This window comes from Vulpes lagopus, chromosome 18 (genome assembly GCF_018345385.1).
Source record: "Vulpes lagopus strain Blue_001 chromosome 18, ASM1834538v1, whole genome shotgun sequence".
NCBI classification, from domain to species: domain Eukaryota; kingdom Metazoa; phylum Chordata; class Mammalia; order Carnivora; family Canidae; genus Vulpes; species Vulpes lagopus.
In genome coordinates this window covers 18,395,204-18,409,960 of record NC_054841.1, presented here as the reverse complement: position 1 = coordinate 18,409,960, position 14,757 = coordinate 18,395,204, and the positions used below count along the sequence as shown (strand labels likewise).

The 14,757-nt window shown below is 51.1% G+C and overlaps 1 protein-coding gene across 3 annotated transcripts in view; it reads right to left on the bottom strand.

Annotated features, from left to right (window-relative positions):
- Positions 1-5,698: 5,698 nt before the first annotated feature.
- Positions 5,699-14,757, bottom strand: part of CHD6 (chromodomain helicase DNA binding protein 6) — a 176,518-nt gene continuing 167,459 nt past the window's right edge. For all 3 annotated transcript variants that reach the window (XM_041732424.1, XM_041732422.1, XM_041732423.1), the window contains one exon: positions 5,699-9,053. In XM_041732424.1, the coding sequence (XP_041588358.1) occupies positions 8,157-9,053 (897 nt within the window). In that variant the 3' untranslated portion in view covers positions 5,699-8,156. The remainder of the gene's footprint in view (positions 9,054-14,757) is intronic.

Genomic DNA, 14,757 nt, shown 5'->3' with positions numbered 1-14,757 from the left:
CTGCCCGCCTTACTCAACCTGGACCACCCTCACCCCTTGCCTCACTCCACTCACACCTGCAGGGTGGCCCTAGGTGCCGTCACCCACTCTTTGGAGATCCCTGCAGATTCTCGATGAATGCAGATGCACTGGGGATAGACATGGTGAGGACCAAGCATCATCCTGAGGGGGTGGCACAACAGACCCTACACCCAGGAGGACCAGAGTCAAGGGGCCTAATGATTAAGGAGGTTTTGTGAGGCTGCTCTGGTTGGGCCTTCTGTCAGCTGTTGGCAGGTGCCCTGTGTCTCCCCGACCTGGGACTGCAGCATCTCCTGGCCCTCCCCGAGGTGCAGAGCTCCCCACTCCGGGGGCACCTCGCCACCAGCACTGCAGTGACCTGGACTCCTGAGCCTCTCCTGGTGTCCTGCTTCTGAGAGCCAGCTGGACACCCCCGTGGGCGACCGGGCAGTCACCTCCCTAGAATGCATCCCCATTCTGTATCCTGGCGGGCCACCCGCCGGTTGTCCTGGGAGCCTGCCAGTGCCCGTGGCCCTGCAACTGCTCAGGCGCCAAACCCAGGCTCTGGGCACTGGGTCCCACCTGCAGACAGATACCCGCCTGCTCGGTGGCTCTTGTGTTTTGAAAATTGAACGTGCTGCATACATTTAAAAATCAGGGCTTTTTAGATAGTTGAATTTTCATCTTCTGTTTTTTTTTTTTAAAAAAACAAAAAACAAAAAAACAACCAGTCAGGGTATCGGGGAACACAGAGCCCACCTTCCCACACAGGGCATCATTTGGTGGTCGCTGGTCACAGCTGTCCCTTTTAGTCAAGGCAAGAGGCTCCTAGATTCCACGATCCCCACCACTTCCTATTGCCTTATATCTGGCCCGTGTCCCTTCCGTATGTCATCTGCCCCGCCCGGGAGGTGTGGGAGTCTACAAACACTGCCGGGGTTTGACAAATGGGCCCACGAGCCACTAACGCCTCCTCAGATGGACACAGACCGTTCCTTAGTTCTCTTTGGCTATGGCCGTTCAGGGAGGGACAGAAATGCCCACAGCTCTGCATTTGGCCTGTCCCTGTGGGTTTTTAAAAATTTTGCTTTGTTTTGATGTTATTTATTTGACAAAGGAGAGAGAGAGAGAGAGAGAGCACAAGCAGGGGGAACAGCAGGCAGAGGGAGAGGGAGAAGCAGGCTCCCCACTGAGTGGGACTCGATCCCAGGACCCCCCAGGTCATGACCTGAGCTGAAGGCAGATGCTCAGCCACTGAGCCACCCAGGCGCCCCGTGCCTGTCACTGTGAAAAACACACCAAGCTGCTCTTCACACAGAGGGGATGGAGGGGAGTGTGGCTTGATTTCTTGATGAGCCCTTGGCACATCTTTAAAAATCCTTTCAACAATCGTGCCCAACTAGAGTTGATGTCAAATGCACTAGGCTGGAGTTAGCTGGATCGGCCACCTTCGCTTCCTGTCAATGTCAGCACTTCCTCCCTCTTGTCTCCCACACCTCTGCCACCACCCACAGCTGCTGGGACACAGCGACGGCTGTTCCATCCCAGCTCCTTCTGGCTCCCCATGCATGATCCCACCGGATGTGGGCAGACTGCAATGTCTAGCAGATGGAGTGGTTCCTTGGGTCAGCGCTGTCCTCCCAACCAGACTCGAGGTCCCCAACAGCAGAATGGTGTCTGAGTGGTCTCTCCCGAGCATGGCCTAGCTTGGTGCACAGCAGAAGAGGCTGGGAGTCCCCAGGCAGTGTTCAGGGGGCCACCAGCTGTCAATCAAATGAAGGCTGAGCTGGCCGCGGGTGGGGTCCTCTCAGTCACAGGTGTTAGGGGGGAGAGAGGGAAACTCACTCGGCCCTACAGACTTGCCCCAGCTAGTCTCTCGTGTGTTCCCCTGAACTCTGCCTCTAAGATGTGGGTGCCAGTCAGCCTGGGCAAGGGGACCCACTGAGGGCTCCCGACCACCACTGCCTTACACTCGGCACTCCCAAGTCTGGCCTTCCTGTTGTCTGGCTCCAAGTGAGAACGTGACCAATGTGGGCTCATCCTCCAGGCCTGTCTTTGGGGGAGGCCTCCCTTCTGGCCACTCTGCAGGTAGATAGATAGCTCACAGCCACTGGCTGAGGCCTGTGTCAACGGCCCCTTCCCAAGGCAAGGGCAGTGTTGCCTCCTGGTCCTTAAATCCACGTCATGCTTCTCACTGTGTGTTCTCCTGTCTCTGCCCCTCCTGGCCTTCCTGGGTCCTCTCTCTAAAAACCGCCTCGCTTCAAATCCGTCCTCTGGCACTCTAGAGGGTGAGGCAGGGCAGCTCCCACTCTTCCTCCAAAGTGAAAGTACGCGCTGGGAGTTTGGAGGCGGCCCCTCAGGAGGCATGCCCACAGTTCAAGTGGTACTTTGAAGTCTGTTTTATCTTAAAAGTAGATGTCTCTCTTATAAACTATTGTATGAGTCACATTTGTGCAAAACCATGCTCAAATAAACATGATATTTTAAATGACTTAGTCTCTGCCCCGAATGTATGAATAAAATTGATGTCCTAGGACAGGGGTCTTTAAACTATTTCTGTGAAGGGCCAGACAGTAAACATTTCTGGCTTTGCAGCCCATGTGCTTCTGTGACAACCCTCAACCCTGCTGTGGTGCGGCACAAGGAGCCACGGAGAGTACATAATGGTGTGGCTGTGCTCCAAGAAACTTAATTGATGGTCTCTGAAATCTGAATTTGGTATGATTTTCACAGGTCATGAAATAGTTTTCATCTTTAGATTTTTCCATCACTGAAAACCGTGAAGTCCACTCTTGGATCGGGGGCTATGCAAAAACAGACGAGGGCTGTGCTCTGTGGACTCCACACTGGGATACTCTTGGGTTTGTGGTTCTGTCATCAGACCCACCTCTAAATTCGAGGTGAAGGCAGGTGGCAGCCCAGCTGAGCCTTGTCCTCATGTAGGGTACATGCTTTGGGATGAGGTCCTGCATGTGGAGGCCAAGCACAGGAGGCAGAGCACCATGTGCACCCAAGAGGCAGTGCTGGAACTGCCCTGGGTGGAGGGTCACAGCCAGGGCCTGGTGGGCCAGGTGGCCCCTGCTGTACCCAGTACAGTAGCCATGGGCAAACCATGAGCACCCTGGGGTGAGGGGAGAGCAGACTGCACACCACAAAGCTGGGTCAAAGCTCTCCTAGTTGGGATTCCTGGTGCTGCTTACTCAAACTCTGTAGCAGACATCAGGCTCCAGCCTTTAGAGATGGGCTGCTGTCAGGGGAGCCGGTTCCCCGTCACTGGCGAGCTGCCCTCCTCTCAGTCCTGGGCAACTCCTCTCTGGCCCTTCCAGCTGAGAAGTTCTACACCTTCTGCCATTTTTTTCTAAGACTGGGTGCTACTTATGTGTCCCCTTTCGCCTGGGCTGGTGAGTCTGAGCACCAAGGAGACCATGAACACCTGTAGGCTCATACAGGATGGGAAGGAGACCTCTTTCCCTGGGGTAACCTGCTCAGGGCAGCCGGCTCCAGGATAGCCCCTTCCCCTCATGATTCCTTTCACCCTATTACTCAAAGCTGCTTTAGAGGTGCAGCTTGCTCTGGGCCTCAGACTATGTGCCCCATCCTGATCCCCCTGCTCAGCTAATGGCTCTGGAATTGGTCTTCCTGGGTTCCCAAATCCCAGCTCTGCTGTTAACTGGTTGGGTGACTGGACAAGTTGTTTCACCTCTCTGGGCCTCAGTGCTCTCATCTGTAAATTGGAGGGTTTTTAAGTTATTGAGGGAATTGAGAATATGACCATAAAGCACTTAGAGGAAGCCCCACCTCGAGGAAGTGCCTAGCAATGTGCGCTATTCCATCGGGGATGGTACATCATCAGAGGAAATACAGAATGCCTAGTTAAATTCAAATTCCAGATACAGGTTTTTAGTAAGTATGTACCAAATACTACATGGGATATACTTCTACCAAGAAAATCAGTGTATCTGAAACAAGAATTTACTGCGTCTTTCTCCCCCTCCATCTGGCAACTCTCTACTGAAGGAGGCTGATCCTGGGGCCTGGAGCAAGACCTTCCTGACCCCTGATCTGCTGTCCCCCTTCCCCGCGGACTGGTGCTCCTCCCCTCACCAGCTACTCAAAAGCAGTCAAGACACACGACACTCGACCTTGGTCATTTCCATCCACCTCATCAACAAGCCTTTAGGTGCGAGTTAGAATTATTCTTTCTGTTCTGTAGATGAGGAAACAGGCTTGGAGAAGGTAGGGATGCGGCCTCTGTCCGCCCAGAAGCCATCTCTTCCCTCTGCCCCTCCAACGGCCGAGCCGGAGCCGACAACAGGACGCTTCGGTCCCGTCGGGACACCGTCCCGGTGGCTGCACTCCGCTGGCCCCTACACACCCTGCCGAGGCCGGATTAGGGGGGGCCCCGGCGTTCCGAGCAGCCACGGTCTGGCACCAAGGCGCTCGTCCCTGGGCTCGGGGAAGCCTCCGCTGACCCGAGACCCTTCGGTGGTTTCCACGCCAGGCGGATGAACAGCAATCCTTGCAGGAAACCATTTTAAGGAATTCTCTGTAAATGAACCAAGCATAAAGTTCTCCAGAGGGTGTGGCGGCTGTTCCGTCCTCCCCGGGGCCCGTTCTTTCCAAGGGCCACTCCGGCAGAGCTGGTCTCTGAGGTGGAGGGGGTCCCGGACTGGCGTCACAAAAGCTGGCCTGTCCCAACCTCAGGCGGGTGGGGCCGAGGGGTCCCACCCCAGCTCTGTTCTCTGACTGATGAGATAGCTCCGCGGTCTGGACGCCAGCATCCCTCTACCCAGCAACCAAGACACTGCAGACACATGAGGTCACTTATGGCAAACACACATAAGACACCGCAACACTAGCCCAACGTACTGAGCTACCTGCACTCCTCTGCCCTCCCAGGGGTATAGAATCCACGGGGGCAGGCTCTGAGGTCAAGACTGAAGCCAAGACTCCTTACTACTTACTCTGTGTAAATTACTGCGCCCGGAATGAGGGCGCCCCACATCTGGACCGGGGTGTCTGTGAAGGCTGTCGTAGGTCCTTCGTTGAAAAACTGCAACGGAGGACTCGGAGGTCTTAGCGACAATGCCTCTGCCATCCTCCCGGCTATTCAGACACCATCTGCTGGTGGGAGGCACCTAGTAGGGACCCGGCAGAGGCAAACTGATGGGTCTCTTGCTCCCAGGCTCACCGAGGCTTCAGCGCTCTCCTGCCAGCCTCGTAGGTAACGGCACACACGGTCCTCCTGGGGCCCCGCAAGCCATGCTTCCCAAAGCTAAGGACCACCAAACTCTTACCAAGCCTTAAGAACTCCAGCTACCGAGGCAATTCTGTTTTCAGGCCTGTTCCAATCCCACAGGTTCCCCCCGAAATCCCAGGTGTGTGCTTTGAGGTGGGGCTTCTAGAAAGGGGCTTAAGCCAGTGGTGCAGTCGAGGCATCAGCTGTGGGCGTTCAGGTCCCAAGGCCAGGAAGCAGGTACTCTGCTGCGCTCCCTTCTGTGGCAGGTGTCTTAATCAGGTGTTCTGATAGGTCAAGAGATCCGGCAAATCAATCCCCATGAGTGAACATTTAACAAGCCCCCAGCAGTGTGTCCAGAACAAACTGGGCACCTTAGAAAGATCGTGGACTGCTGTGTGCATATGACAGATTCATACAAGGTCCAGGCAGCAAGAGACATCCAAGTGCCACTGAATTTGACTTTTAAAATTGTTTTTTTTTTTTTTTTTTTTTTTAAATCCAGGATCAAGACCACAGACAATTTATTATGTAAGACACGGGGTGAAGAATGACCAAGGAAAGTTATGGCTGTGAGTGACATGGAGTTTAGATGAAAAGGCTCAAGTTTGCTGAAGAGAGTTTAAATTTGGCTTTTGCTCTTGGAAACGTCAAAATAATCATAAGAAGCACTTATGCCTTACAGAGCAAATAATCCACAGAGTGTCATTTTCATTTTGCAAACAGGGACACAATAGCAGTCAAATATAAGCCTAAACACCCAGAGAGTTAACATACAGGTTTGGTAAGATATAACAAGGGATTTAGCATGCTGGTGGGTTTTTAAATCAAATCCATATTGAACCCTGTGACCTACTGGAGCTTCTAAGTGGAACCTGGGGAGAGCAGCTTTTCCATACAAAACAACAACAACGGACGACAACAAAGGGAAACCCAGGCTCTGCTGGATGTCTATAATACTCATTTGCAGTAAGGCTTTCAAGATACATGAATTTTTATAGCATTTGTATTTTAAGGATTTAGGGCAAATACATTTTTTTTTCTACTTGATAAAAAGAAAATTAGTACTTAAAAGGTTCAAAAATATATCGATTGAGTGATTTTTTTTTTACATAAATAAATTATATTGATTTTTAGGATTTAACAGCTGAAAAAACCCTTTCTGCTTCCACTGGAGGCAAAACTGAACAAAATGTTAGTTAAATAGAGAGCAGCATTTCTAAGAAATCTGTTGTCAGCATTATAGACCATCTATGCTACAAAGATGTCATTAAATAGGATTTGCTCAATCACTGGATTCTTTCTTCATACTTATATGATCTGATTTTTATCTCTGATTCATTAACGATGGGACTCCACTTGAAAATACATGACTGATTTTTTTCTCCAATCACAATTTAACAGACTTCTTTGAGATGCTCATTTTAACATTTACATAATTTATAATTCCAAATGTATAAAAGACAATGACAAAAGCATCATAAATAAATAATGCAAACTGAAATAGTTATGTCAAACTTTTGGACCTTCTGATAAATTAGCAAAACTGTAACAGAAAAAGTAAAAAATACAGTAAATTGTGACAACACAAAGTGAAACTGGTTCTAGTAACACTTCCAACATTTCCAACGGTCGTGCACAGCCCTGTGCCCCCAGAGTCCTGGACCATGAGCTTATTTCAAGTCCCAGAGTGTGAACTGTCGATAAAGAATAAGACCCTCAGGAGGGATGGTACACAAGTGGGGAGGGAAAGAAGGCAGGTGCTTCCCGATTGAGGAAGGGAAAATGATGTTAATTTGCAACAGTCTTGGCTACCTTGATTTGGAATCTGGGTCCAGCTGCAAAATGGAAACCAAATAGGAAAAAAAAAAATGGAGAGAAGAAACAAACGTTCACAGTCGTTTTATAGAAGGTGGCACACACATGTTCAGACAACCTCAAATAATTTGACGAAGGGACCTAGCAAAGTGTAAAAGTGTTGAGTGACTCTTCTCACAGGCTCCAGAAAGAGCCTTATTCTTGGTGAAGGGAAGCGCAAGGTAAAAACCTATTAGGGCCCTGGTAGCGGGTGCAGCAATTCTTGAGAACGGGGTGAGCTGATGCCAGCCGTGCGCTTGTGGGCAGCGTGCAGCCCCGCGGGGGTGGGGTGGAGAGCCCCTTGCCTGCCCGCCCCCGTCACCGGCAAGAACTCCAGGTGTGTAAAGCTTTTTCCTACCGAGAGTGATCTCTGAACTCGGGGGAGAGAGCATATGTATGTCTAAGACAACGCCTCATCAGTATTTCTTTTTGCTGCTCGTGTCTGAAACACCATGAAGGGGGACGTCCTGTTACTACCAGTAAGGTGTTTGTTTTATAAAGAAATGAATATACGCATTTGCAACCGTTATATACTTCTGCCTACACTACTCATTTAGTCATCATGATAAAATAGGGAAATATTTTAACTAAAAAATATGCACCAGCACTTCCTTTTTCTGTGCTTTTTTGGTTTCCCCATTACATGCTTCCCATTCAACACAGCTCATGGAAAAAAGAGCCCTCGTGGTCTCTGTTCTTCGGCCCTTGGATGATAAATCCCTAGACAGCTTTCACTTGCCATCATCCCTCCTGGAATAGGTGGGAAACTTGGAGAAGGGGGGGCGGGGGAGCGTGTCACCAAGTACTGTATCAGCTACGGCTGCCGGAATGAACAACTGGGGAACAGAATGAGAATCCTGTGCCTCCTACACTAGGTCGAACTCAGCTAATGAAGTGGCAAGACCCTGCGACTATTCACATCTGTGACCACAGTTCTCAGAAAATTAGGTAGGTAATATTACTTATGGAAACACAGGTTCTTATGAAGGTGAAGTGAGGAAGTAACAAACCTTTATGGGATAAGAAACTTACAAGTCACAATCATTTCTTAAATGAAAAAGTTCTAATTGGTGTCACTGTTAGAGTCTTTGAGGCCCCCTTCCCTGGCCTGTGCCGCATGTTCTCTATCGGGGGGCACGGGTGCCCTGGATTCAGGGCAGTTCTGATCGCTGCCTGGCTCCTTTTCGGACCCGGGAGCAGGCTCTGGATTGGGGTTCAGGCTGTCCCCTTTTGTTTTCTTCTTCTTCCTTTTCTGGCTCTCCAGACCTATTACTTCAGAGTGTCTGGCCTGCTGCATTGCAGGCAGAGCCATGCCCATGCCAGGGGAGAGAAACATGGATGGGTAAATGAGTCCAGGAGACACTCCTGGGATGAGAAATGGGTTAAAAGCCACAGGACTACTGGTAGTTATTGCAGGTTCGGACTGATCAGAAAATGGACCAGGACCAGGCTTGTCTTCAGCTAACGTGTCCGTTTTTACGTCATGGCTACTTGGCTTGTCTTCTACAGTCTTTTCGGTCGCAGGTGTACCACTTTTTGTTGTGCTTGGTAGAGGCGCTGGAGCGGTGGAAGTGCAGGCAGCTGCCATGGGTGTGTTGAGGAGTCCGCCGACACCGAACATCTGGGGCACCGCGGCCATCCCCGGCAGCATCATGGGCAGCATGCTCAACGTGCTTTTGACCTCTTCGCCCGTGGGCATCGCGGCAAAGCCAGCCGGGAACCCCACCAGACCCGTGAGGGGGATGCCTGGCATATTTCTCATGTTCTGGAGTCCTACCAGGTCCATCCCAGCAATCAGCCCGTTCATGAACAGCGGCCCCATCCCCGAGGGAGAGTCTGCCACGATGGCAGGAGCCTTCAGGAGCTCGCTCCGAGGCCGCCTCCCCCTCCGGCGGGGGCCCCCATCTCGAAGAACAGGCTCAGCCAGGGTGTGATTGAACTTGTTTTCTGGGAGAAACCCCTGAAAAAGGACAAAGAAACACAAGATGCTGAAGGTTACTGGATGGCAGGTGATGGGCTGGGGGTGAAGACCAAGGTTCTGCACTGGCCTATCCTGTCCCTGTTGCATGAAGGACCTGAGTGGGAGCTCCCTGCCTACCTGCCTCTTGCTTAACTGTGCCTGAAGTTGCTCTCTCAGAGGCCGAGAGCCAGCCACCACCACACAAAAGCAGCAGGAGTTCTAGAAAAGCCAGAGCGCTGGGGGCTGGAACCCATCTAAGGACACCCAGGTCTTAGTTGAGATTTGTGGCTGCAAGCACTTGACCAAACCGAGCATTCATCTTTGTGACACAAGAAGTTTTTCAATGGAAGCCACAAAGCAAAGAGGGGAGACAGAGTTTTGCAGCAGATGTACCTGAATGTTGGTCTGAAGTCTGTAACTAGCTTCTCAGAGTTCTGGTGAGAAAGGGCCATGACACCCATCTGGCAGTTACCAAAAATGAAGTGTGCAAGATATTACCCGGCCCACAGGAAGGAGTGCTCGCTGAAGGGATGCCAGTAACTGTGCACACCCCACTCCCTCTGGGTCCTAAGCTCCTGGAGGACAACCACTCAGACACCACACAGGGTGCCTTCGTGTTCACTGAGGAGACGAAGACATTCTTGAACGTTGTTGGGGAGAAGCATCACAATAAGTGGCGTTCTGGTTTCCCTCAAGGGAGACAATCTAGCTTTCCTCTGATCACAGAGCTGCATCGTGTTCTGTGACCTCTGGGGCCGAGTACCACGGGGCCTGAGCTGTGGCTAAGCCTGGGAGCCTAGGACATACAGCTCCGTTGGCACACGGCTCACCCGGCACCCCGTCCCCGTAGGCGGCTCACTGTGCACACTCAGGGTGCCTACCAGTGGGCTTCCTATAGCCCTCCTTCCTCTGGGACTGTGGCTCTGGGCTCTGCGGGGGAACGAGGACCCACCAGAACCTGCTGGAGAACCTGCTCTGCCAGAGCTTACTGACTGGTTGCAAGGAGACAAACAGTTGCATTTACAACGTATCTAACTCTGAATTTGTTTCCAAAATGGCATGAATTAGGACGCCTGGGTGGCTTAGTGGTTGAGCGCCTGCCTTTGGCTCAGGGTGTGATCCCCGGGTTCCGGGACTGAGTCCCACATGGGGCTCCCTGCATGGAGCCTGCTTCTCCCTCTGCCTGTATCTCTGCCTGTGTCTCTCATGCATCAGTAAATAAAATCTTTAAAAAGCAAACAAATAAACAGACAAAAAAAAATGGCATGAATAATCTCTGCATCAAGAGAAATGTTCTGCCCAGAGAAAGGGAGCGATTTCTCTCAGGACCCCGTGCCTGAAAGCCCTTCATGGCCCGGGGAGCTGCCCCCTTTCCTTTCTGCTGCTGTCACTCCTCTTGAGCTGCCATTTGGCTCATCAAGGTGGCACACATCCACGGCATCAGGGGCGCATTATAATAACTGCTGTTGTGCCCTTTCAGTCTTTGTACAGAGAAGCATAAAGAAAATGCCCTTCCCTGTGGGTCTCTGGAAGCCCTTTCTCCTTTCTGAGCCACTTCTCGTGGTTCTGTTACGGAGCTGGTATTATTCTACTGCCTTCTCTTTGATCACAGCAGTGGTGAGGCTTAAGGTTTCAGAGTGGCCACGAGAGATCTGTAACCTTGGGTTTGCACTGGGCAAGCAGGTCACCATCGGGACTGGAACGTGGAAACTGGGATGGGCCCCTACGCAGAGACAGGACGTGGCAGGGCCCAACGGTGAGGCTCCTGGGCGGCGCTGATGCTGGAGGAGCCCACACTTCTCTACAGCCGCCTCTGCTGCCTTTTCAGGATTCTCAGCCGTCTGTATAAACGCCTTCCCTTTCTGCAAGACTGGAGTGGGGAGCGGGGATCTGGCAAGACACAGCTGAGACTCCACCGGTCTGCTTTGAGGCTCAGATGCAGGGACCCAGCTGCGGTCCTTGATGGAACAAGAAGGCAGGTGCAGGTCACATCAAAAGACACCAGAAGGGCCAGAGAAACACTTTTATTAGGGCCAGAGTGCTAAAGACAGGAAAAGAAGTCAGAGTCCACGGGTACCTAAGGGCTGAGACTGGCAGCCAGGCCTGAGAACAGGTGAGACAGCTCCTCACAACCCTTCTAAGGACACCCACTTTGGACTTTAATCCAGGAGCTCTGGCATCCCATTCCATTCACTGCCTTTCTTCTCCCTAACTAATTAAAGAAGTCAAATCCTTAGAAAACCCAACAGATCTCTCTTTGAAGGGGCAGCTGTAGGGACAGGGTTAGCTGGTAACAGAGGTTCAGCTTCTCAGTGAGCACACACGTGTTATGTGGTGGACTCCCACACAAGAGGCAGCTGGGAAGGGAGGCACGGGGCCCACGGGAGTGGCAGTGTGGGAACCCGGCAACGGGTGGCCATCACAGAGGGGGCGGTGGGAACAAGGGGAGCAGCAGGAATGACAGTACCACTCCATGTGCTTTTACCCTGTGTTAGGCAGACGCTAAGGACTCCATCTGCAGTATCTCAGTCAGCCATCCCACTGGCCCCGCGGCATTGAGTACAGTAATCACAGCCATTTTACAAAGAATTTATAGTTTTGTAGACATGGGAAAAATGTGTATTTGAATGTTCCCGAGTACCCAGAAATTGTGTCATTTTTGAAGTCCTACATCTGTCCTTCAACGTCCGAAAAAATATTCAAGAAAAACCAGATCATGGACAAAAAGCTTTATGACAGTCAACTCTAAGAAAATTCTTCTCAAAAAGCCCTGGTTTAGAAGAGCAGAATTAAGGGAAACATGATACTGTCATGTTTTGTGCCCTCCCTTGTTCGTGTTCCTCAGAGTCAGAGAGGCAGGGATCTGCCCCTGGGCACAGATGGTCAGGGAAGAGCAGCCCATGGCTCCCAGTCTCCTATGCCCCCGTGACCACTGCCCACTCCTCTCGGGGCAGCTGTTCCCTCTGGCTCTGGGGATGACCACTTGGGGAGCAAGTACTGCCTGGTTCCTATTTCTGAAGAGAGAGAGCTTGATAGACTGGGGCCAGACTAAAAGCAGAACTGCTGATGCACACCACCTCAGCTGAGGGCCCCGGCCAGGGGAGCCACCCCTGGACCACAGGGCTTTTCCAAGACCTCTTCCCTGTAACCCACTCATAGCCAAGAGCCAGGGAAAGGTGCCGGGGCATGCTTTTTCCTTGATACCCACAAAGTTCCCTCATAACTCTCCAGTAGGGAGGGTGTGTTCAATCTTAGAAGTCTTTCTGTTGGAAAGCAAACCCAGAGCTTGACGAATAATGCGCCCATCTTCTTTTCAAACAACCTGTTATACATCAGATGTTCGTTTACATACTTTGAGTTTATCAGCACACCTAGGGATAGACAGCTCATTAAGACCAGCCTGTGTCCCACAGGAATCTTCCGACATGCTCCTCAGGTATTAGAATGTCCAGAAGCTTCCCCTCCCCATCCTTATTATTGTGAGCTTCTGATGTAGAGAGTACCTAGCCCTCTCAGAACTGGGAACCTGCCAAGGAGGCAGACAGAAGGCTGGCTGCCTTCTCCCCTTCAGATTTGAAGTGCAGCAGCAGAAAGATCCCAGGGGTGAAGAGAACAGCTCTTCACCCACAGCATCCCAAGAGGGGTGCTGACGGAAGAAGTCGGCTCTCACCACTTCCTGTGGGAGCGAGAGTCCCTCTAGCCGCCCAGCAGCTGCCCACCCCAACCAGGTGCCCCTCCCAGCAACTCGGCGACCACACACAGCGGCCAAGTTGGGCTTTGGCAGCTCTCCCTCCTGGTAATTATACCCTGAGAGCAAACCTGCTTCCTCTTCTAGGGGAAGCCTGGGGAGAGGGCAAGGAGAGCAAGGAACAGGAGAGTTAGATGTTAAGCAACACTGGAGGCAAATGTGCTTTTCCAGATGATTACATGGGCAGTCCAACTCAAGAACATCTTCATTAATACATGGTAGCATTTATTCCAAAGTCTATGGATTCCAGCTCTCAACTTGAACTCCTGGGTAGAAGTGGAGAAGGTGGTGGTGACCAAAAGTTTCTTACTCTAGGAGCCTAGGAGATTTAGCCAACAAACATTCACTGAATGAAGAGAGACCTAACAACCAAAGAAGGAGGTGTGTGTGGAAATGAAGTTAAAATTCTAAATAAACAAAAAAACAAAAACTAGCTCTAAAAGACATTTTTGGGCCAAATGGGGAATTCTGAATGTGGATTAATTATTATTAATATTCATATGTCTGATAATGATAACAGTTATGTAGGAAAATATTCTTAGGAGACACACACTGAAGTATTTAGGGGTGACAGGTCATCTCTGCAAGGTACTGGCCAGTGGCTCAAAAGGAAACAAACAAAAAGAAACCCACATGCATATCTATAAAGCAAACATAACACATCTACATGTGTATGTGCCCACACACATCTTGCAAGCGACCACTATGCACTGGACATCCTGAAAGCTGAATCTCACAGCCTTACTGCAGCCTGTGGAGCTTGCCCAGCCGAGCCACAGCACAAGAGCAGAAGGGGTTGAGGGAGGGAAGAAGTTTCTTGATCTGAATCTGCTTCCAGACGTGGGTGTGTGTGTGTGGGGGGAGTCCTCCATGGGAAAGAAAGAGTGCAGCATACCTGGGAGGGCTCCTGCCCCAGAACCTGGGGGAGAAGGGGGCTGCGGGAAAACGGGCCCTCCTGGAGTCAAGCAGGGTGTCGTGGTCTGGGCCATGCTGGCTCTTTCCCACTGAGGAGGCCGGTGACCCTGAGGACCAGGTGGACAAGTGCTTCCTCATCTAGCCTTACTGAAGGAAGAGAAGGGCCTCCAAAGCAGGGACTATGTTTATTTAACAAAGGAGGGAAAGTGCATCTCTGGTAAAAAAAAAGCTGGCTTGCAAGAACAGCTTAGAAATGGGTTTTCTGGCAAGGGATCAGTGTCTGTAGGAGAGTGAACATTAATTTCCAGAGAACATGAGGGAAATTGTTAGACATGTAGCAAGAAATGAGAAAGCCAAGGAGGAAACCATGTGGTTTTTCTGACATGTCTCTACAACAAGAGCTCAGAGACTACAACAAAGCAAGGACCAGAGTCTCTCCTGGAAGCCTTTCACGTGACGCTGTGTGTGGAAACACGAGGAGAATGTGGGGAGGCGGCACGAAGGGGGGAGAAAGACAGTTGGCTAAGAACTACCGCTGCATCAGCCTGCACAGCCCAAGCAGGTCTAAGAAAAGGGGTGGTAGAGATTCTCTCTGACGATAAAGCAAGAGAGGGGCAAAAGGGCAGCTTTTCCAGTGTGATAAGCTTTCTAACAAGCAGCCAACCTTGGGACAGGGCCGCGGCTGCAGTGGGGGATGGGGATGAGGGAGAGCACCTTTGTCTGTAGGGCTGCTAGAACAATCCACCAGGTGACAACATTAGTCACAGACTCCTTGAAAACATTAAGTAACAACTTTCTTCTGCAAAAGGAGGAAATGACTAGGGTGGGTGGTCTTCTGGAGCTGAAAGGAGAAATCACATCCAGGCGATCCCACTAAGAAGGGAATTCATTCCCAAGGAAAGCTGAAGCTGGCAGAGCCATGAGGAGAAGGCATTCAGGAAAGCCCGTGCGTTTGGGGGAGACAACTCGAGAAGAGCACATGTCCACAAGGCTCCTTAGAGGCTCCCTGTTTGGGGAGGACGTACTTTTAGGAGGTTAAAG